General features: G+C 34.1%; 1 protein-coding gene and 1 long non-coding RNA gene across 6 annotated transcripts in view; one reads left to right on the forward strand and one right to left on the reverse strand.

Moving 5' to 3' along the window:
* The window catches only part of CCSER1 (coiled-coil serine rich protein 1), a 1,367,203-nt gene that overhangs the window by 715,995 nt on the left and 626,806 nt on the right, over positions 1–24,402 (forward strand). For 4 of the 5 annotated variants that reach the window (XM_072810584.1, XM_072810583.1, XM_072810587.1 and 1 more), the window contains one exon: positions 2,798–2,875. In XM_072810584.1, coding sequence (XP_072666685.1) covers positions 2,798–2,875 — 78 coding nt within the window. Of the gene's footprint in view, positions 1–2,797; positions 3,401–24,402 lie in introns of those variants that run through there. The other variant, XM_072810586.1, reaches the window with a different exon arrangement.
* LOC140623862 (uncharacterized) overlaps positions 1–24,402 on the reverse strand; it is a 46,425-nt gene that overhangs the window by 19,470 nt on the left and 2,553 nt on the right. The window contains exons 2-4 of the long non-coding RNA XR_012023397.1: positions 12,732–13,017; positions 2,766–3,030; positions 1,808–1,831 (exon numbers count right to left, since the gene is read on the reverse strand). This is a non-coding gene — a long non-coding RNA (uncharacterized lncRNA). The remainder of the gene's footprint in view (positions 1–1,807; positions 1,832–2,765; positions 3,031–12,731; positions 13,018–24,402) is intronic.

Consider the following 24,402-nt stretch of genomic DNA (forward strand, 5'->3'; position numbering starts at 1 on the left):
ACCCCCCCCACACACACACACACATATCCCTCCAGTCATCTCTGTACTCCCTTTATTTTTATATATTGGATACTAATTGTTTTTAATATCTTTGTCTTTCACAGTGGAAGTTTTTCATAAAAGGGGCTATCCTTTTTTTTTTTAATTGAGATGGATCTTTTTTAGTATAGTTGACACACAATATTACATTAGTCTCAGGTTTACAACTCAGTAATTTGACAAGTTTATATATATTAGGAGGGCTATACCTTTTTTTTCCCTTTTCTGTCTCTTGTGCCCTGAGCAAAATCCATAATATGCATTTAATAAAAATTATGGCTGAGTTAAGGAATATGAAAAATTTGTATCATGAAGGTGAAATGTCTCTTTCTCTATAGTGAAATCAACAATTTAAGTAAATACTTTTATTATATCAAATCAGTGTGAAATTAAAAGTATATGATGATGTTTTATTTCTATTTTTCTGATATATTTGCTTGCATAATTAAGATATATTCATTTTATGTAAATAAAAATTATTAGCAAGCTCACCATCTAATAATAGCTATTTTATGATGTATTTTCTATTTGATTACAATATTCTTTTTATCTCATGTTAAATTTATCCATTCATAAATAGCCATTAGTCTTGCAAAAATGCCAAAGCCCCATGGGCAATTATCTTCCAACAGGTGTGGAGACTTTTTTAATCTTCTAATTGTATGTTACAGAAATTTATCATAAACTTTCATATATTATCCTCCTACTGTTACACCAAACAAAATATTTAATCTTTATATACACCTAAGTCTATTAGAAACTTATAATTTACTCTCCACATTTGAATATAGCATAGGTATATGCATAGGTATACCTATGAGTGAGTGCATAGGTAACAAATAATTTAAATATGACATATTTGTTGTTGTGAAAATGCCTCCAAAAGGAAAAGAAAATAGCAATGAATTCCTTTAGAAATGCCTTTTTTTTTTAATTTCTGAAAGTATTCTTGATATAGAACTTGTTTGTTTTGCCTTGATTAGGCTATTGGTTATTGAAGCTATTTGAATTTTTTGGTTTATCATGACTTGAATTTTCTAAGTCTTATAATTCAGACTGATGAACCAGAATTTACCAATCCTTCTCACTCTTATCTTCAGGTTGTGAGGCCTTGAAAACAGAACTGGGAGCAAAGCATAATGGAAGAAGCATTTGTTGTCTATTCCTCCTTGCCTCTTGCTTTAGTGCATAGACTCTAATTCATGTGCCAATATTTGTACATCTAGAGATTTATAATAAAACCTGCTTTTCCAATACTTATTATTCCAACCTATTTCAGAAACAAATATTTTTTTCTAAACATCCTTTCAATGATAACAAACTTTATCACTTCCTTTGCTAATTACTACTTCTTGCTCCTCTTCCTCAGCCTAAGTCTAAATAAACACAACTTGTTACTTCTCATTTTAAACTGAGTTTGCAAAATGTGGCCACATTGTCACTTATCCTTTTCAAACAGTTAAGATCGTACCTCACTTGCATGACATCTTCCTGAATTACCTAATCTTCATTTCGTCTGAATAGAAGCATTAGTAGTTTTACGGTAGGGAAGCTAGAAGGTCTGAGACATTAATAGTGCATAAAGGGTTTTTTTCTGTATTTCAATAAACCATATAAATATGTTTACCTAAATTATGTGTGTAATTTGTTAACTGTGATTACTTGCATATTTCAGGCAGAATTAAGGAAAAGAAAGAGGGGAATAGGAAGGGATAGGAAATAGGAAGGAAGGGTAGAAGAGGGGAAGGTAGGAAAGTTTTCTTCTTACGTTTGTGATGACCACCATCTCTTTCTGGAAAAAAAAAAAAAAGATGAATTAAATCAGTTTTTGTCTTTAACAGATTATGTGATTATTTCATTGAGCGGTCAAAAGAAAAGAAAACAAATTATCCTTTAAAGCAAATTAAAGTAAAAACAGAATCTAGTAGAATCACATGAGCTTATTTGGAAAATTTGTCAAGATTATACTTTCTAAATTATGTTATTCTCATTAAAAATGGGTGACAATAGTAGTAAAAATCCCAAGGTGAGATATGATCATATTAGTACTTTCAGATGTACCATGCACGCAGTAAACACATCTCATGATAACTAAGCTCAGGATCCTCTTTTAAGTGATACATCTAGGAGTCAGAATAGAAGTCCCCAACCAGAAGCTCAGTCAAATTAGTAGACCAGAATGGGTGTGTTTGTATTTGAGATAAGAAATCCCAAACTTTCTTCATGTATTACTTCCCTACCTAGTTATAACAGAATTAGTTACAGTGTCAAATCTCATGTAGATTCCTAAATGTGTAGATTTGAGGAGAGGATTAAGAAGAAAAAAAACAAATTAAAAAGAAACTAAATGGAATCCACTGAGTAGTAGTATTTTTTGGATTTAAAGGTAAATGCTCTGAAACTAGATCAGTAAAATCCTATCAATTCAATTTACAAATAAAAACAAAACAGAGAACAAAACAAATAAAAAACAGTGAACAAGGAACATAGTATAAGCATTTGGTCTTGGGTTTAAGCAATCCTGGCTCTCTAGTGTTCTGTGGTTCTATCACAGTAGTTTCTGTACTAAAAGATGCCAAAGGTGCAGTACTTATGGCTAGAAAATTAGAGTTATGAATATTTAAGCTTATATGCAAAACACAGAGCAAAGTATACATGCAGATAATCATGAATTGTACACAAATTTTAATAAGTGGAGAATATTAGTGTAGAAGCACATGACTTACCAATGTCGTTTCTTTTTTTTTTAATTTTGTAGGAAAAAGTCCAGCATTTACAGAAGGCTTTTGCTTCAAGAGTAGATAAATCCACACAGACTGAACTTCTAGGCTATGATGTAAGTAGCTATATAAAACCATTTTTATCTTCTTTATTGGTATTCAGACATCCACAGCTTATTTACCTCCGTTGCTGCTGTGTCCATGCATTGATTTAATAGGATTTAGTGGCTCACCATTCATCTTTTGCTCTTAAATAATCCCCAAATACCTTCTGGAAGTGAAAAAGATAATTACAGGCACTGACTAGCATACCAATGTCTTAATATTTTTTTTAAACTAGCATTCCTCATATAGTCTTTTAAATTGGTGCATTTGTAGACATGTAGATGATACATATTAAAATACCAGAACAATTTATTTTTAAGTACTAATTTATTTATTAACAGTTTAATAAAGTTATGTTCACAATCACCAAGGGCCAGGCACATCATTTTTACATTCTGTTACATAAAAGGAAACAACTTTGCAGAGAAATTTACAATACTATTTTAGCTTTTGGGCTTCAGTGCAGGCTGCAGAAAGTAATTTAATTGAAAGTTAGCATTTTTTTTCTTAGTGTGAAATACTTGTTGAATTGTCAAAATAGGATTGTAAAACATGTGTTGATACAAGATTGCTTCTAGTAACACTGAATGATTTTGGTTAACTTTGATATAAATTCCTTATCTTTTCTTAAATGAAGCTATGAGATTTTCAGTTTGCCTAAGTTCATGACTTTAAACTTACTTTTAATAAAAATATGAAGGATTTTTTTTTATCCTGCATCTAACATTTGTCAGAGCTCTCTCTTCTATTTAAAAATGATAATATTATTTTTAGCAGTTTATTGACAAATAAGATTAGAAAAGATGATTTTAAGTTGTTTTACAAAGGTGTATAATGATAAAATGTAAGCTTATCTGCATGTCCTTATTATATTAAATGACATAAATATGATTGTTACTTTTGTATCATCTTGCAAATTATACTGTTATATTTAACATAAATCTACTTGTCTCTATTAGAAAGTAAACAAAGGTTTGAATTTTAGCACAACTTGTTTTCAGCTATTTATATGTATTCTTTCTTTTAATTAAAAAACATTAAAAGCTATACTTCTGAGGTTTTGTTACATTCGTTTTAAGATGTTTATTATAGATATCTAAATATTCTAGATATCAATATGGTGACTGCATTACTTCTTGCCTGAAAACCAGTGTTATATATGATCTAAGTAGTGCTAATGTTTCATATTTTAAAATAGAAATGACTTCTAAGTTCAAAGAGGATTTACCGCAAGTATTTTAATGTTTATCTCTTTTGAAGGAGTATTTTTTTGTTTACATTTTTTTGGGGGCAGCCTGGATGGCTCAGCGGTTTAGCGCAGCCTTTGGCTCAGGGCATGATCCTGGAGACCCAGGATCGAGTCCCACGTCCGGCTCCCTGCATGGAGCCTGCTTCTCCCTCTGCCTGTCTCTCTCTCTCTCTCTCTCTCTCTCTCTCTCTCTCTCTCTGTCTCTCATGAATAAATAAATAAAGTCTTAAAAAATTGTTTATATATATTATTTGTTTATCAGTACCTAGGTTATAAGCTCAGTATGTATTTTACAAATAATTACCTATGTCTTTTTAAATCTGCAAGCCAGGGGATCCCTGGGTGGCGCAGCGGTTTGGCGCCTGCCTTTGGCCCAGGGCGCGATCCTGGAGACCCGGGATCGAATCCCACATCGGGCTCCCGGTGCATGGAGCCTGCTTCTCCCTCTGCCTGTGTCTCTGCCTCTCTCTCTCTCTCTCTCTCTCTCTGTGTGACTATCATAAATAAATAAAAATTAAAAATAAAATAAAATAAATCTGCAAGCCAGTTATCCAATAAGACTGATAAATTAATAGTTTCCATTAAATCGTATTCCAACATAAGAAAATTAAAAGTTAAATAAGTTCCAGAAAAGTGAAGTTATTTGTTCAGTACCACATGCTCTTTTGTGGAAGCCTAGTTATTAAAAAGTAATATATTCTTAAATAAGGAAAGAGGAAAACACATATTGGGACTCAAATATCCCAGTTTACTCAATAAGGAAATGATGTTTGGGAGACTCAGCTCCAAATTTCTTTCTTTCTTTTTTTTTAAGATTTTATTTATTTATTTGAGAGAGAGTGAGAGAAAGAAAGCATGATCAAGGCAAGAGACAGAGAGAGAAGCAGGCTCCCCGCTGAGCATGGAGCCTAATATGGGACTCCATCTCAGGACCCTGAGTTCATGACCTGAGCCGAAGGCAGATGCTTAACTGACTGAACACCCAAACACCCCAACACCAAATTTCTAAAGGACTGAATATAAGGATAGAATGTGAGATCTCTAGCAATATTATTGACTGCAAGTGAGAAATAGTTGCTAAGAGACGAATGGTACCTGTGGGGAAATAACTAAACAGTATCGTGTATTTGCCTCTCTATGACCCATGATGTTCTTATTTCTATGAGATTTGTTATATCAAATCTAGATAGTTCTTTAAATACGTAAATAAAAATTTAAAATAGAGCCATGAACATAGTTAATTCTTATTAAAACTTTTTTGTTCCTATCTTCATATCTGACAATGAGAGTTTAATGTATTTTACTCAGTTGAATTAAGGCTAAGAATAACAATTTCTTGGTAATGAGTCCATTCAGGATCCCTTTGTATAAGTGTCTGGTATGATTTAGGTAGTTGTTAACATAGAATAATAATCTGTTCTAAAGTTTTCATATTTTACACTTCCTGGTGATAGATTCTAGGATATAAATCATCAGAATCAGAAAGGAATTATCAAAGATATGCATATAGAATATCACGCCACTAACTGGACGTAATTGTCCTAATAAACTTTGGGACATTTTTTATGGAAAACACTGGGTGGGGAAATATTTTTAAAAAGCAAATGAGAAATAAGAAAAGCATTTGAAATGTGATAAACTGTGTGACTATTTGGGAATATGTGGCTCATTAACAATGTATTTTCTATGATTGGGATGTATTTTCTATACTTTTCATTATCTATTCGTAAATTTTTTACTTTTTCTTAGGCAATAAGAATAATCAATTATCCTTTGACTTACAATATTTGTTCACAATTTTCTCAGGAAATAGTCTGACATTTTGTTTTTTTCATAAATATATATTCACATATATGCTATATCTACTTAACAATTTGCAATAGTGTTTGCCAGAGAAAATATGAAAAATCTTGTACATTATCAATGATTCTTATACTCTCTTGCTTATTTTCTAAAGCTGTCAGTATTAGTCACAAATTGTTTTTTATAGATCAGTATGGATCATGTTTCTATATAAATGTCAGAATAAAAGAGACTACCAGTATCTTTTAGTATAATTTTCTTGGAAAGATAGTTGTTACTAAACATTTCGCTTAAAATAGGAAGTAGAATTCTTGAAAGACTTTAATTATAATGAAAACTATTAAAATAAATTTCTGAAAATCCACTACAGTGAATAAGTTCAAAGATTCATACAATAAACTTCTATATAACAGATTTATCAGGAAACTTGAAACTAATGTTACTGTACAGAGTGCTTTGATTTCTAATGCAAAAGACAAAAATTTTTAAAAGTAAAAACAGAGTATCTCAGCAAGGACCTATAAACAAAATAGCTCTTGTGATAATGAGAGAGATTGTTAAATAAATGATGAATGTGTCTTCAATAATCAATGCTAATTTAACCGCTTTCACCTTCTTCTGTCTACACTGGCTTAGTTTATTAAAAGATTAAAGAATAATTTCTTAGGTGTCATTGTGTTGTTAAAACTAGATACAGTCAAGTAGCAATGTTGCCAATTGCAGGATTACACTAAGAGGTAGAGATTTTTCTGATTACATCAACTGTATAAATAAATGCTTCAGCATAGAATTTATACTATCTATAAATATCATTATAGTTGGAGCCTCTGGAAATAAAATTTTAGGTTTAAATAATTGGAAATGAATAAGCAAATGCAGTGAAGATCTTATGTACTAACAGGGCAAAAATTCAGGTACTTTTTAAAATTTGGCATCTATATGGAGAGGTTTTTGGGTTTTTTTTTTTTTTTTTTACTTTTTGATGTTCAACAGAAGCTTAAAAAAAAAAAAAAACAGAAGCTTATCATTTTAAATGTAGCTGATTTACTTTAAGTATAAATTTTCTTTTTAATTAGGCCTGAACTTGACTAAGAACAATCACAGGGACTCTAGAGGAGTCTTCCCTTAATTAGCATATATTTTATACACATATTTAATAAGAAGTGTTTATTAGCTTTGAACTTGCAAATGTTTTTGTTCATATTTCTTTAAGAGTTTTGACGTTATCAGGTATTTCATCAAATATTATTAACCACTGTTACTCTTAATATTATTAATGGTTTTCATTTGTCTATTTAAAACTGACTGAATTGGGCATCACACATATATTTTGTCTGAGTCATGTGTGAGTGAAGCATAACTCAGTTTAGAGAAGTATGATCATACCAGTATATATTTTTCAAACATTTTAACACAGGTTAAATGTGTGGGATTTGCTTTATAAATGAAGTTTTCTACTTACATGCTAGAAAAATATTAGCTGCATTATGAATACACATTTGGAAGGAAAACTCAATGCAGTTGTCTGTGTATTCTCAGTCTATGCTACTTTTCTTAGATTTAATTTTGGAGACCCTCCTGATACAGTTAATAGTGTCCAGGGAATTCTAACAATATGAGAATAGTTCATCAGTAAGGAGTAAGAATGATTAGTTTTACCATAATTGTTTTATTATGTATTAGAGCAAGAGAGTATTTTGTGTTATGTGACTATATTATGTCAGCCTATGGATTAAACCTAATTGTAAGAATTGAATAATTATCAATCAGGCTTTTTCATCCAGTTGCTAATAAGCCATAGTTTGTTAAAGCTATCTATTTTGGATCTATTCATTGCAGTTATTTTTTCATAAATTCAGCACTTCTGATCATGTCAGTGTGCCCCAGCATTTAGCAGATGAGTGCTTTCTCCTCACATACTTCATTTATTTATATTTACTTATATCAAGTATTTCTGTTTGTTCTCATAAACTTGAAAAATCAAGTTTAAAAACTGATATATTCCAGGTTTTCTTTTAAGCTACAGTTTCATGTTACATTAAGGATAACTTTCAGACAAAAACATCAATTAAAAACACAAGAAATATGATCATCTGCCATAGGTACTTATTAATACTTAGTGGAAGAATCACAGCTTATTCAGTGGTAAAGTTTTAAGGGTATCATTTTTGAAAATCTATACATGCATTTCTTCAACAAATATTATTAAGTGCCCCATGAAAGCCAGACTCTGTTCTAGGTACTTGGGATACATCTTTTAATGAAACCACAAATATTCCCTCATGAAGCCTGCATTTTTTGACAGCATACTTATAATAAATAATAAATATAAGTAAAGTATAATATGTTAGAAGGTGCTAAGTACAATATAGACAGGAAAAATAACACACTGAAAGGATAATTGTAAGTGTAGGGTTAAGGGTCAAGAAAGACTATGATAGGGCAGCCTGGGTGGCTCAGCAGTTTAACGCTGCCTTCAGCCCAGGGCCTGATCCTGGAGACCTGGGATTGAGTCCCACGTCAGGCTCCCTGAATGGAGCCTGCTTCTCCCTCTGCCTGTGTCTCTGCCTCTCACTCTCTCTCTGTGTCTCTCATGAATAAATAAATAAAATCTTAAAAAAAAAAAAAAAAGACTGTGATAGGAAATTTTAAACGGTGATCTAGAGCAATCTCAGGGTGAGATGTAAGACTTGAAGGTGGTGAGGTAAAAATCACATTTAGTGAGAAATCCTATTGTGATATGCTCCTTGAACACCCCTCAAAGACCTTCAGTCAATAAGAACAAATTGCTTTGTCTTAGCAGCAGCCCTGGGTAAGAAAGGTGGGTTTCATTTATAGGCCATGTGGCATGAAAAAAAAATGCATTCTGTACCATAATACCCTAGAATCAGAACCCCTGCATCAAGAGACTCACACTAGAGGAACACAGACAGCCTGAGGGAACAGCCTGCTCAGGCTCCTCCTATCATTTCCACTTAGCAGAAGCACTGAGAAGAAAGTGAGGTCTGATCAGCCACACCATGTAAATTGATTTTACTTTCCTCTCTCTTTATTTTGCATACACTTTGTCAGCCTCCTCTCTCCTGTACCACTCTTCTCCCAGCAGGCAGAGTGAATTTAGATACTTTAAATGTATAATTAGACTTCATTGGATATCAGAGGTATGCCACTAAAGCCAACAAATACGGAAAGCACTCAGTAGTTACTTGTTAAAAAAATAAATGAATAGGTTAACTAAAAGACTATTACATTACATTAATCCTGAAAATCTATAGCAAATAAGTATGCATTGTTTTATTTCACTCACATAAAAAAGTGCATATTATTATTCTGTTATCCTGTATCGTTTTGTTATACATAACAAATATTTCAAAATGGCTACCTTGTGCCTTTTAGAACAAAGCATTAAATGCAAATCAACTCAGATAACCAGTGATTTTAAAACATGAGTACCATCATGCAGTTTCCTTCATAATATTGCATTGAATGCTTCCTCCTAAAATCCTGAATTTTTATCTAGGAGCCAGATCATTCCTGGAATGCCTCCAGGTTTTTATTTCAGCTCTGACTGTGCAGAATCAGTATTACTTAACTGATAGTCCTTTTGTTAAGAGAATTTATAGTTGAAATCCTTTGGGGAAAAATAGCAAGGATGGGTGTTAAAAAAAAGCTCTTGTAATTGTAAAAATATTCATCAAAATAAAACAATAAAAGAGCCACAGACATACAAATTTTATATAGCCTATGTAGAGAAGGAAAATAACTTTCCCTCTACTCTTCTAGGTTCTTGGCTGAGTCTTACCTGTAATAAACAGGAGAAGAACAAAGTTTGTGACATGTATACCTCCTCTATAGATGGGAGATACCCAGAAAAACTGAGTAACTCCCTGAAATGGTCCAAGTCACCATCTTAAATATAACCTCCAGCTAAAGACAAAAGATGATGGTGTGAGGTTAGGGGCATAGGAGAGGCTAGTTATGGGAGGTTGCCAGGAAAAGAATAGTAAACAAGGGTAAAGCTGTTATGCAGATTTAAGACTGTGACTTCTCCATTGATAAGAGTTTCTAGAGATTGAGAGTTGTCCTCTTCCTGGTAGAGTGAGACACCTTTACAAATGAGGATTTCCCTTATACATGTAGCTTCTTTTATAGAACAGTAATTTGTATTCCATTTTCAGAGCTTCACCTATGTCTGTTTCTTAAAAATACTCAGCTCAAGATAATTCTTATGCTAACAAGGCATATTCTGGGTGGCAAATCTTTGTTCCCCTTCAATTAGTAATAATGATTATCACATTTGCTGAAAAATATGTTGATTTAGTGATAGTGTTGATAAAAGAGAAAAGTTGATACTTGTTGAAAAGAAAATTTCTTTCAACCCACATCGACTTCTGCCTATTTCACCACCTCTGTAGGAAATCTAGATTTAATTACCAAATTTCTAAGAGTTTTCTTTTTTTATATATAAGATTTTATTTATTTATTCATGAGAGACTGAGAGAGAGGCAGAGACGCAGACAGAGAAGCAGGCTCCTCCCAGGGAGCCCAATGCGGGACTGGATCCTGGAACTCCAGGATCATACCCTGAGCTGAAAGGAGACATGCAACTGCTGAGGCACCCAGGCATCCCTCAGAGTTTTCTTAGACGAATTTAGAAGTTTTTTTTAGGACTTTCCAGTGTGCTAAGTGGATATTACATGACAAGGAGTCTTGTCTGAAGGAATTTTTACTACCCTATGGAAGAAAATATGACGTATGCTCTAAGGGCATATGTCAATGACTATTTGTGATACATTATAGAATTGCAGTTATTCACCATAATTGTCAGTGAGCCCTTTTGCTTAACTATGAGCCCAATCATCAACAGACATTTTCTTGAGGCACTGATAGTGAATGGAACATTCTGATCGTCAGACCAGAAAAACCCTAGTAGCAATGGAATACTTAGAATACCCCTTTTTCTGCCCATGATCATGTACTGAACAAAAGATGATCCCTTACCCATGATCACATGCACTTTGCCTGATCTCTTGCACTACCCTCTAACCTCTCTATAAAACTCTAGGTGTTGCATTTGTGGGCTGAGAGGCTGATTGTTAAGGCTTGACCCTACCACCTCCCTTAGCTGCAGGCACCCAAAATAAATCTTTCCCTTTCTCTGTTCCAAACCCTTATCTCTTGAGTTATAGGCTTCTCTTAAGATGAGTTTGTTCAGCAGCTGTGTTGGGAAGCCCAGCCAAGAGCTAAGCTTTTGATTTATCCAGCTCCCTTGCTATTCTCTGGGATGGTGCTGTTGCCAGGACAGTGCACCAGGGCGTACCATTCATTTCCTAAGTGAGAAATTGTGATAGATCATTTGGTAACATAATTTATTTAAGTTCTAAGACTTTGCTCAGGTACTTGGTCAACATATATATCTTTGTAGATTTATATTAATTCACATCTAAGGAAGGCATTGTTTTCCTTTAATGTGGTCTATCATCAAGAAAAATCTGGAAAAGCAAATTTACTATTCAAATATATACAAATGTATTGAAACTACACACGCACACACATACATCAAAACACAGTCTCTGAACACACACACACAACTGCATGATACAAGTACAAAACAATCTACTTTTGTTTACTATTTGTACTTATAGAAGTTAGGATAAGATGGAAATGTATTTTAAAAAGATGGAAATGTATTAACTTTCGTGTGTAGTGTTTGCTTCAGCAGCACATAAACTTCTGTGTGTATATATTAAGAATTTATAGAAATCCTACTGTACACTAATACAATGTTTAATATGGTTATTTGTATTTAACATTAAATCATTTATATACAACTACTTGTTACCCAACTTTGTTAGCATAAGTTAATATTAATATATTTTCTTTTAAAGTTAAAAATCACTTTAAATCTCTAGAAACATTACTTTTTCAATATGCAGAAATCATGAAACTATATATATACTAAATTGAAACAGTAATGACAAATTTTGCCATACCACAGGTATGGCTATGGGCTGTTTTTTTGTTTTGTTTTGTTTTGTTTTGTTTTTTTTCCCACTATACCACCTGATGGCTAGTCTATCTTGTCATAGTTGAGCTTTTATTTCATTGGGCTATCAGATTTAATTGGTTTATTTTCTCCTTTGGTTTTCTTGTGAGATCTACTATTCTGTGACAACCCTCCTACTTGTACTTGATTTAGCAACACAAAAGGATAATATCCATAAAGATCATTAGCCCTCATAATGATCTTGCTCCATCAAAAAGTTTCTTAAGCACTTGACTCATTCTTTGGAACTTAAGAATACCTAGTGTGTGTATTGGGGTGGGGGCAACCTGGAGATGAGGTGAGGGAGTAATTTTTCCTCTATCCTTCTAATTTCTTGGCTGAGAACCTCTGTAATAAAAGAAAGATTAACCAGAGAAAAACAAAATTTTAGTAATATGTATACCTCCTATATACACAGGAGATATACCTAGGAAAACTAAGTTGACTCCTGAAATGGCCCAAGTCATCACCTTAAATACCATCTGCAGGTAAAGACAAAAGAAAGATGTTGGGGGTCAGAGAGGCCAGTTGAGAAAGATTACCAAGAAGAACACAGTGAAGGAGAGTGAGGTTGTTAACGCAGATTTGAGTCTGTGCCTTCTCTCTTGATTAGAGTTTCTAGAGATGTGGTTATCCCCTTTTCTTGGTACAGAAAGGCAGATACCCTTTCAAATGGAGATTTCTCTTATAAATATAAATGACCTTTACAAAAGGGTGGCTTCTACTTGGTTTTCAGAGCTTTCCATGTCTGCAGCTCCTTAAAACTTACCAGCTGAAGATGTGCCAAAGAAGCGTATTTTGGGGTGGCAAATTGTGCTTCCTTTCAATTTCACCTTGAAACTTCCCCAGAAGTTTCACAATCCAGAACCTGAGTTGATAGATTGCTCCATTATTCCATTAAACCGATGTCTGAGGGCAGCCCCAGTGGCACAGCGGTTTGGCCCCGCCTGCAGTCTGGGGTGTGATCCTGGAGACCCGGGGTCGAGTCCCACATCGGGCTCCCTGCATGGAGCCTGCTTCTCCCTCTGTGTCTCTGTCTCTCTCTCTCTGTGTGTCTATGAATAAATAAATAAATAAATAAATAAATAAATAAATAAATAAATAAATAAACCCATGTCTGAGTCCTGAAAATAGGTCAGTTCAATTAAACTACTGTTTCCTTTTAAGAGGTGGTCTTATAGATGGGCTCCCAAAATTAGTCTTTTATTGTGCTAGCAATCAGGTATTTAATAAGAAGTATTTCTATGGAAAAAGATAAACAAGGTTTAACAATTACCACAAACTATAATCCAGTTTGTGAGACAAGGGGGCAGCCAATTGAGATTTCTGAATGTCAGGTTCAAATCATCTTTCAAAGTTTGACTGTCTGTGATGATGTCAGGTGTTAATTGAACTTTCTGAGTGGCTGACATATCAGCAGGGACAGAGGGTTGTCTGTATGAGCTGTTGTGATTATTTTTCTTAAGTTTATATCAAGTTGTTCACATTCAGTTTGAAGAGCTTTGGGAAAAAGGCAGTTTTTTTTTTTTTTTTTTCTTGGTCATTTCAAATTAGAAGGATGGGGGGACTGGAAAGTAGTTTGGAGAGTTGTAGTGAGGTATTTGAGGAAATTGTTAGAATTCAGGATCTGGTCCAATTTATAGGTAGAAGACAAAATTTCTAAGATAATGAACTGGACTAGAATCTAATATACACAGAGATACGTTACTAAAACATAATTTTCTCTATAACACCCTAATTTTTACCAAAAATAATCACAGTGGGACTAATTTGTTTGCAAAATAAGTTTAGTCTTACTAAACCTGACTTGATTATTTATGTAAGTGCTGGAAGAATAGTGATTGAACATACAGGTTCTTTTTAGGTCTGCTTCACTAGAACTTTCATACTGAATTTTAGATTGAACTTTTAAAAGCCTTGAGGCTGAGAAGCCAAGCCAAGAACTCACCATCAGACTTTGCCTGCAGTGCCTAGAGATTTGGGTTAATTTCTCTCTTCTTGAGGTCCCAAAAATATCCTAAGGATTCTGAACCTTCCAGAAAGTGACCTTTCTTATTTATCTGGTAAGACTGCTGGAATTCCTGTAAGCAAGGCACCATGCTGCTTTTCCAAGGAGTTTTATTGGCTCCATAAAGTGAAACTTAGTTCCTTGAAGATGTCTGGTAATGTTTAATTCTATGTATATTCTCAAAAATGACATTCCAGTTGAAGCATTAATAATATAATATGTCCAGTTTGTGGAAGCACATTCTAAGAACAGATTCTGCTTAAACTTATGCATATAAATATATCACCTTAAAAATAAGAATAATCACTAAAAGGTTTGAATACTAGAGGGAACAGATAGGGAGAAAAGTAATTATTTCATCTTTGTTCACAAAGGCATGCTATATAATGCTGTAATTCATACTTAGCTTAATGGAAAAGAGAAAAAATTCCTTAAATCTAGAAAAAACAAAATATTAAAGAATCACAATGTTTCAAACAAAGTCATAAGTATTTTCTGTTTCATGAGTTTATTCAGCCCCATGGTTTTCTATTGGTTCTGGAAATTCTTATCCAGTAGAGTTTTCTGGTCTTGAAATGATTGGAAAGCTGTATTCCAAAGTACCTGTAAGAGTCCTTCTTTTTTCTTTTTTTTTAAGATTTTATTTATTAGAGAAAGAGAGAACATGAGCAGGGGGAGTGGTAGGAGGAGAAGCAGACTGAACAGGGAGCCCTCTGAATATGGAGCCTGGTATAGAATTTGATCCCAGAACCCCAGGGTCATGACCTGAGCCAAAGGCAGACACTTAACTAACTGAGCCACCCAGGTACCCCTGTCAGAGTCCATTTCTTGAATATCCTTGAGGATTAAGCACTTTTTCAAAAGCATCGGAATAAAACAAAAATTGTCAATAAATGACAAACACTTAAAAATAGCTCTGGCTCAGGTTCTGATGAGAGTTCATTGCAATATAATTGACAAAGAAATTTGATAATTTCCATGACATGCTTTTTAAGGCAATAAGTATAATTACAGATGAAAACTTTACACCAGAATATACCAATTTCTAGAAATTTCGTACAATTTCTGGAACTCTAATATTAATAACATATATCCATTCAAATAGAATCTAAGAAAGTTTAGCATCATCTATTTGGCAGTGCTTCCCATGTAATTTAACATAGTAAATAAGTCTAACTAGCTTAAAATCTCTTTTTCCAAGGAGAGAGAATGATTCTTTTAACATGTTCCAAAGACCCTCTGAAACATCTCAAAGTTAGTTCTAGGTCAAATGACTTCATTTAGAATTTGATTTGGGGAAACTTGTCAAAAATATTAAAAGGCTTGGGGGGACCTGAATGGCATAGTGTTTGAGTGTCTATCTTTGGCTCAGGTCACGATTTTGGGGTCCTGGAGTGGAATCCCGCATCAGGCTCCCTGCATGGATCCTGCTTCTCCCTCTCCCTCTCTCTCTGTATCTCTCATGAATAAGCAAATAAATGAATCTTCTAAAAAATATTAAGTTTGGGCACATGACTAAATAGAATCACAGATCATTTAGAAACAATACTTTATATATTTAGCAAAGTGACAAACATTTTTTTTTTTAAGATTTTATTTATTTATTCACGAGAGACAGAGAGAGAGAGAGAGAGAGGCAGAGACGCAGGCAGAGGGAGAAGCAGGCTCCATGCAGGGAGCCCCACGAGGGACTGGATCCCAGGTCTCCAGGATCACGCCCTGGGCTTAAGGCAGCGCTAAACCGCAGAGCCACCCGGGCTACCCCCGACAAACATTTTTAAAGGCAATACAGATACATAGGACACATAGTTGGGAACAAAGCTTAGCTCTTTTTAATACTGAGAAGATTCAGTTTTCTTAAGCAATCAAAGATGTGATAAAGACAAACGAAGTACAGGAAATTATTTTGAGAAAACACAAACTCTTTGCTTTCTAGTATGATTGTTGTGGGAAGCAAAGGCAAAAGAAAAATTAAATTTCCTTACTACTTACAGCCCATTGACAAATCCTTGAAACCATCAGAGTGACTTTCCTCTAGGAACTCAATTGCCTCAATGTTGATACTTTGCTAAGGGCAAAAGGCAGTCTTAACTGGACTCCCAGGATCGGTTAAGTCTACTTTAACTTAAAAATTCCTTTGGGAACTTCCTTTATCTCTACCCCCAGGATACTTGTTGGCAGTCATCGCCCAAGCATATGACCCACCGATACATGATAAACGTCTGGAGGGTCTCATGACTAAGGTTTTATTAGCCAGTAATAAATGACCTTTTCCTAACAATATGTAGTCCCCTCAAGGTCCTAGAAACCTTGCTTCCAAAATTCCTTACAGACTTATGCTATCCCTAACCCCCTCCCAACTTGAAAGTATATAATTGGATACTCCTCATGACCCTACTGCAGCTATTTCTGCCCACAGGTCCTGTCCCTGTGTTTTAAAAAAATCGCCTTTTTGCACCAAAGAGGTCTCAAGAATTCTTTCTTGGCCTTTGGCTGCAGAACCCAGCTAACATCTTTCCAAATCAAGATTAGCTAAGAAACTGAAAGTCTTTCCTTTATATTTTATCAAGATCAGACCAATAGCCCATAAAAACAGATGTCCTTCTAGGGGAGAAAAAATTTAATTGTACTTTTACCTAGGTACACTATTAATGTTAAAGCCCATTAAAACAAACCAAAACAAAATATTATAATAAATTTATTCAATTATCACTAGCTTAATGGTCCAAGATTAAATTCTCTTTCTTACTCTCTTCCCAACTTTCTGTATCCATTTACTTTGACTTTTATTCTCCCCTTTCCTATTCTGGAACAAACTTTAGGACAAAATTACTTCCATTTCCTTCAACAAATTGCATGCCATACCTCATACCTTTCTTTAGTGAAAAAAAAAAAAAAACATATTTTCTTGCATATAAAATTATTTCCCTTCTTATTTCTAGTAGTTTTAATTACATTTATTAGGATTCTTAACCCACATAAATTGTAATTTATAGCAAAAGCTAAGAAGTAAGAAGCTGTAAACTGCATATTACACCAGTATTCTTTAGAATGGTAAATTTTTTAATGCATTTCATAATTTCTAGAAACATGTACCCCCTTTAAAAGTATGGTTTTTCAATGTGGCACAAGATATGTATACTAACAGACTTGAATATAATTAGTTTCTCTGTAACAGGGAGCCAAAAGTAGATTAAACCTATATTTAGTAACTAATGGTCAGTATTTTATCTTATTTGGAAATGATCTAGATATTCGATGAATTTATACCATTTAACTTAACTCAGCAAAATTCTTAGGGTGGAAGTTACCAAAGAGATATGGAAAGCTATTTAAGCAGGTATATCGTAAACATATAACTGTTGCTGAAAAGTTCACCTAAGAGCTCTTATTCTACTAATACCTAAATCACTTGCTCCCTACAATTATGTTTAGTTTACCCACAAAAACTATGTGAGACTTTAGACAAAGTCTACCATCATCCTGTTGTTTTCTTACAAACTCTGTAACAGAGATAACATGAACTTATTGACTAATAAAATCAGGGAAAATAAAAGTTGTATGTCTGCATTATATTTGTTGACAACCCTGAGTATATGTCTATTTTTATTAAACCAACAAACTTCACTTTGCTTTTATTCACTGCAAAACATCCCATATCACATGAATTTGAAGCAAATATTTGGATTGGTTTTTATATTTTTGAGTTTTAGAAATACTTTAATTTATATAGCACATATTTTAAGCAATTTAAATTGAGCTCTTTTACAAATCAATTTTAGTGATATCATCCAGAGGTTAGAAGATAAAGTCATGCATTTACATCACATATAGACACATGTAAGCATATAGGCAGACTCAAGAAGAGATCTTACAGCTTTCAGTCTAAAATTTTAGCTATTAGTCACGTATGATACTAAACTCATTAGTTTATAAGAGAACAGCTGGGTCCAAATTGTATTTCTTGCTCAGATGGCTAAAGCTTTTTATTCTAATACTTGTGAGGAAGACGTCAGGATATTACATTTACTCTTTTCCAAATAATTCCTTTTTTCTCCTTCTGATGAGAAACATCTTCCTAAAGTTTGCATTTCAAAGAATGACTCTTAGGTCATAGAGAAGATGGGTAGGAAATTTACATCCCAAAAATCTACCAAGAGGTATCCAGATTTTCTCCAGAATGAAATTTGAGGGTATATTTGCCTATTATCAGTGTTCTGAAGTAATTGCTGTTTAAGTTTTCCCTATTTCTCTTAGGCAAAGAACAGTTCTGTCCAGTGTACTGGTCTTCGGCAAGCATTTTGAGATGAATTTTGAGGAGAGGTTTAGGGAGTTAATAAAAAAGGAGAGATGGATTATGCATCGCTTCTGGAACTGTGCCTCTGGTTTTATAAAGATTTGCAAGACAAAGGAAGTTACTTCTAATTTCTCAAAAAACTGGGGTTGAGGGACACCTGGGTGGTTCAGTGGTTTAGCACCTGCCTTCCACCCAGTGTGTGATCCTGAGACCCACATGGGCTCTCTGTATGGAGCCTGCTTCTCCTCTGCCTGTGTCTCTGCCTCTTTTTCTGTGCTTCTCAAGAATAAATAAATGAAATCTTAAAAAAAAAAAAAAAAAAAAAAACTGAGGTTGAGCTGAATGATATCAGGGGACTAACCTAACCACCCAACTACATTTTCAATTTGCTTTATAGCAGAAGATTTCTCATTAAGAACTCAAAAGATTCTGTGTTATGGAGCTTCAGGGCTTAATGCAATAGGCCGCAGTATAATATGCATAAAGCATTTAGCAGAGGCCTTCAAATGGTCTCCTTTTTTTCTGAGTGTACAATTCAACCGTAGACCAACTTAAGGGGGAGAAAGCTTTTGCTCTTATCAACCTCTGAACGTTGGCCTCTAGCTAATCCATTTCCTGATCATTTGTAGGAAGCTGGAAGAAATCCCCATCTGTTTGTGAAAGGGAGAGGGGCTCCCCCAGGGGACCAGTCAGCTTGTCTGATAACTACAGTATAATCATAGAAAGGAAGAACCTTAGCCATCTGTCAAAGTTCCTGTGAACGGGGCTGTGAACGTCCACTATTTTTTTCTAACTGTTCTCTAAATTTGGTAGTAGCTTATCAAAGTACAGGTTAAAAAACAAACAACTTCATATTTTCATCTTGTTAAGGGCATTCATAATGCAAGCCATTATACTTCTTTTGTCTTCTTTTTTTTTTTTTGTCTTCTTTTCAATTTGGTTTTTCCATAGGTACCAGTAAGACAATTCTGTAGAAAAAGAACTCTAAATTTTTTTTCAAATATAGGATTTTTTTAATTCAAAGTAACCATCATTTATTCATTGACGAGTAGTATCTTATATTAATCTCAGTAGCAGCTCAAATCAATAAAGGGTTTTTTATGGTTGAACATTGGATTCAAGAGGCATCCCAAAAGAAGGTGCAAAGATGCAGCCTTCAAGAGATCCAGAGTTTACCTTCAAAGTTAGCCTAGGAAAGCAAAGACCTGTGTTGTCACAGCTGATGAGAATGAGAATGTGCCTCTAGTCACAGACTCTCTAATCTGTGACACCAAGCATATGCTACTGGCATGGGACTTTTCCAGCACTAATGAGACAATGAAAATTGAGACTACAAAGGCTCCTATGGACTAGGATCTTGACTAGGGACAAACTCCCCTGAGAGATGGCATAGTTGGACAAAGAGAATACTGCTTCTGGGATCCATAGTCTATTGGCTTGTATGCCAGATGCATGTGGACACATTCATTTTCCAGCTGACAGAGAACAGAGAATGTTCTCACTAGTCACAAAGCCAAACTCTTATGACCTAGAGTAAGACAAAAGAAAGCTCCATCTTAGACTATGGTTCTTTTATGACAAATGACACAAAAGACATCAAAAACAAGCAAAAACAATGGCCCATCTCTGGGTGAAAAGAGGATCAATAAAAAACAAGATTACTCATAAAAATCTTTACCAAAGTCACTATACCCAAGGAACCTAGCTCGCACGAATATTTTCTCCTGTTAATCTAAATTTGGAAAAGAAGTGATAAGAATTTTTAATCTTCTCCCTTGGCCAGACACTATAGAGATACCTAGGATTGCTGACCATCCTTTGCCAGCTTCTGCCATTTTCCCAGGATCCCATCTGCAGGCTCCAGAGCAAGTTACTTCAACAGATCCCTACTGAGGTCACCAAACTGTAGCAGAGGAAAAATAATTTCTCCTCTAACGTCCTAGGTTCCTGGCTGCAACCACTCCGAGAGTAAAACAGGAGGAAAACAAGTTTAATCACATGCACCTCCTATATACATGCAAAATACCCTGGAAAACTGAGTACTTTCCCAAATGGCCAGGCCAGCACCTTACATCCCCAGCTAAAGACAAAAGAAGGATGTTGGGGCTCCGCATGTTATGAAAGATTACAGGAAGAACACAGTAAATGAGGATAAGGTTGTTATGCAGGTTTAGGTCTGTGTCTTCTCCACTGATGAGTTTCCAGAGATTTGGTCATCTTCCTTTTCCTAGTATAGAGAGGGGCACACACCCTTACACATGAAGATTTTCCCTTATAAACGTAAATGTCTCTTAGAAAAGGGTAACTTGTACCCAAGTTTCAGAACTTTTCCTGTGTTTGTAGTTTCTTAAAAATAACCAGCTTAAGGTAATCCTTAAACCAAAGAGGCATTTTTCAGGTGGCAAATTCTGCTTTTCACTAACTTTTTTTTTTTTTTTTTCCAGTAAAAGAACTGGGTAATGATTTCAAAGAGAAAAGGTGTTAAAATGTTAGATTATTAGTGTTTCCAAATAAATACATAGATTGTTTTTATAGCTTACAGTGTAGAGAGCTAAAGAAAACATTTCCATAAATGTTTGACTTTGTATGACTTTTCAGAACACTGCATTACAGAAAGTTTCCTAAAAGAGAGCCACATATAACATTAACCTCATGCTCTGTGAAGTCAGAGTACCAGGAAATTATACTCATGTGATGCTACATTGTTAAAATGGTAATTAGAATCTTAAATTTATAAAGCTGAATTACTGTGGAGACAATTTATACCAAAGGGTGTAATTGTGGAGACAATTTATACCGAAGAGTGTAATTTACAATTCAGAGTACTTAAGTTACAGTTTTTTACATATCAGAATTACTTCAGATTCGTCACTATTTTTATTAATTTTGTGCTTATAAATTGATTATGGATTTAGATTTAATCCATCAAAAATAAAATTTACTTAAGGTACAGTCTAATATAGAATAGTTTTCAGAAAAAAAACTACTCTAAACAAGTTCACTATTTTATCGCATTGAAAAGTATAACCTGAAAACTGATAAATTATTTATTTATTTATTTATTTTTTAATTTTTATTTATTTATGATAGTCACAGAGAGACAGAGAGAGAGAGAGAGAGAGGCAGAGACATAGGCAGAGGGAGAAGCAGGCTCCATGCACCGGGAGCCCGATGTGGGACTCGATCCCAGGCCTCCAGGATCGCGCCCTGGGCCAAAGGCAGGCGCCAAACCGCTGCGCCACCCAGGGATCCCAAATTATTTATTTTTTAAACTTAAGAAAAGACTAATATAGAATTGGAAATAGTGTTTTTTAACTTTTTAAAGTATAAAAAATACTCAATATTATTCCAAAAATGTCCCATTAAAGTCTTTTTTATTTTATTTTATTTTTTTTATTTTTATTTATTTTTTTTTTAAAGTCTTTTTTAATTTGTGGGAAAGTTGCTACAAACTCTAATTGAGTCTTAAAAGATTAAATTTTCTTCTTGAAGGGAGCATCAGTAATGACTCATACTTTAGCCATAAGAAATAGTGAAGCTAATAAAATAAAAAAAGAAAAAAAGAAATATGAAGCTAAAAGTAACTTAATGCAAATTATAAAAAGTATACAATAATTAACTTGGTGTGAGTATATGTATTTTCTTCTCTTTAAAAAGCTTTCCTCCATTTTGATTTTCTAGTACATTAAAATGAACACTAAAAACATTGAACCATTATCTATAAATATATCACATATACATAAACATATATATTTTGGCATTTCAAATATAATGGACAGTAGCCTATTCTAATTATTACTGAAATCCAAGCTTAGCTGCCTGTCATTGCTGGAAAAGCCACAACTCAAAATAGGAAAAAAATATGAACCTTATTCAGGAGGCCAGCCAACTGCGTAGAAGGTGATCTCTGGCCGAAAGATGCCTGGCTTAGGGATTTTTTAAAAGGAGTTTAGGACAGTTAATCAGTAAAGGGGGTGCAGCGGTCCATAACATTTCTTGATTATGTGCAGACTCATGGTGCCAGTTATACACATTATCTCAGCACTCAGGGGTTATACAAAGGGGTCTGGTTCCTTAGTGCCTGAGGCATGTGCAAGGTGGACTGGTTTCTGTTCTGTGATGTGCAGAAGTGCTCTGTTCTTTCTATGAAAAAAATGCATGATCTATAAACATGCAAAGAAAAGTTAATTAATCACATAGACTAAGGGTGTTTGTTAGATTTTAAAGATTAGTAGGGGGCCAAGATGGCTTCTATTCTTCACTGTCGGTTTTATCATTCCATATCTATGGGATTAGGAGCAAAGGTCCTTCTTCTGTAGCTACTTTTCTGTTGATTGGGGATGATGTAGAGATTTTGGAGTGGAAGATTTTTACAGTGTGGGAGGATCTTGTTTCTGGCATTTCCACTGTAGGGAATAGGAAGGGCTTCTCTAAGCCAGTGTGAATAGTGCAGATTCCTCCTTGACAGACACAAAAAGTCAACAACCAAAGGGAAAGAAAACAAGAAATACAGTAATGCTTAATAGGACATATTTCCATTAGGAAGGAATTGAAGTTAACCAACTGCTAAAAGGGTCTAGAACTAGGGCATCTGTAGCAGTGATTTGATTATTTAAATCTTTCAGGACTTCAGTTACATTCTTTGAGTAATGTGAATATGCAACATTCTGTCTTAATGAAAACGCATGTCCCTCTTTGGGCTGCAGTCAAGATATCTAGGGCTATTTGGTTTTGGCAGACCACTTTCCAAATCTGTGGGTGACTGCATATCAGATTTGGTTAAAGGTAGCTGCTGAATGCTTGGCTAAGACTGCCACTCATAATTTTACATTGATAGAGGTGGCTCCTAGAACAAATTGGCCAAGGGAAAAACAATATCAAGAAGCCCTCTTTACCTCATATCTAGCTTTATCTATATCCTAAGTATGAGAAATCACTGGCAAGTGGGAGAAGACTTGTTTGGAAATATGGACAGCTCCAAGTGCATCCTCTATCGAATCATAAGGAAAATGGGACCTACTATTTCCACAAGTCCATAACTAATGCCATGGAGAGAGTATGCTCCAGGTTGGCTCCATAAAAGTCAACCTTTGTTCCCTAAAGCTGTCTGATCTTATCTGAGTCCATGTTTGTCTCTCTCAAATATGACATTCCATTCAAAGCCTTGGTAATATAACCAATGTTTTTCCAAAGGTGTCCAATGTGTCCCCTTGTAACAAAGGGAACAGATTCTTACTGAATTGTAATTATTCTTACAAATATTGTAAGAATATGAAAATATTCTTACATGAAAGAAAATACTCAAATAATTATAATTGCCATGAAAGAAAGAGTGCTCATGGAGAGTTTTTGATTTCTGGAGAGTTCAGATAGGGAGAAAATTTGTTCACAAAGGAGTATTTTATTATATTCTGTAAGTCATAGATATCTTAAGAGAAAGTTTCCTTAATCTAGAAAAACAAATGTTAAAAAGCCAACAATATTTCCAGCAAGTCATAAAAACTGTAATCATCTTCCTCAATTCATTTAGTCCATGTTACTAATTTTGTTCTGTTTGAATGCAGCTTTTCCATTGGTTCTAGAAATTCTTACTCAGTTTAGTTTTATGATCTTGAAGATATCAGAAATGTGTATTTTATAAAAGTCCTTTTCATGAATTTCCTTGAAGATGAAACACATTGTGCAAAAGCAGGACAATAACTATAAATGGCAAAAGATTAAAAAATGGACATGGTTAAAGATCTGCTGAGACTTCATCATAATGCAGTTGACAAATCCAGTTATTTCTGTGACATGCAACATTTCAGTAATTAGAAGTCGATGACCTTATACAAGGACATAATAAAACTTTAGGAATTTCATGTGTTCTCTGGAACGGTTATATCATTTACCCATACAACTGAAGACTTTTCATCATTTGTTTGACAGTGCTTCCCAAATAACATACCAAATTAATAAGCTTAATTCATTAGAAAGATTTAATTATTTAGAATTCAAATCTTTGGGAAGTTTGTTAAAAAACCTCAAAAAGTTATAAAGTGCATGCCTAAATAGGAATTATAGATCATTATAAAATTCAATACTTAATTATCTATTTAACCAAAGTGGTGATAAAAGATTCTGCAGAAGTTTATA

This window comes from Canis lupus, chromosome 33, assembly GCF_048164855.1.
Source record: "Canis lupus baileyi chromosome 33, mCanLup2.hap1, whole genome shotgun sequence".
Classification (NCBI taxonomy): domain Eukaryota; kingdom Metazoa; phylum Chordata; class Mammalia; order Carnivora; family Canidae; genus Canis; species Canis lupus.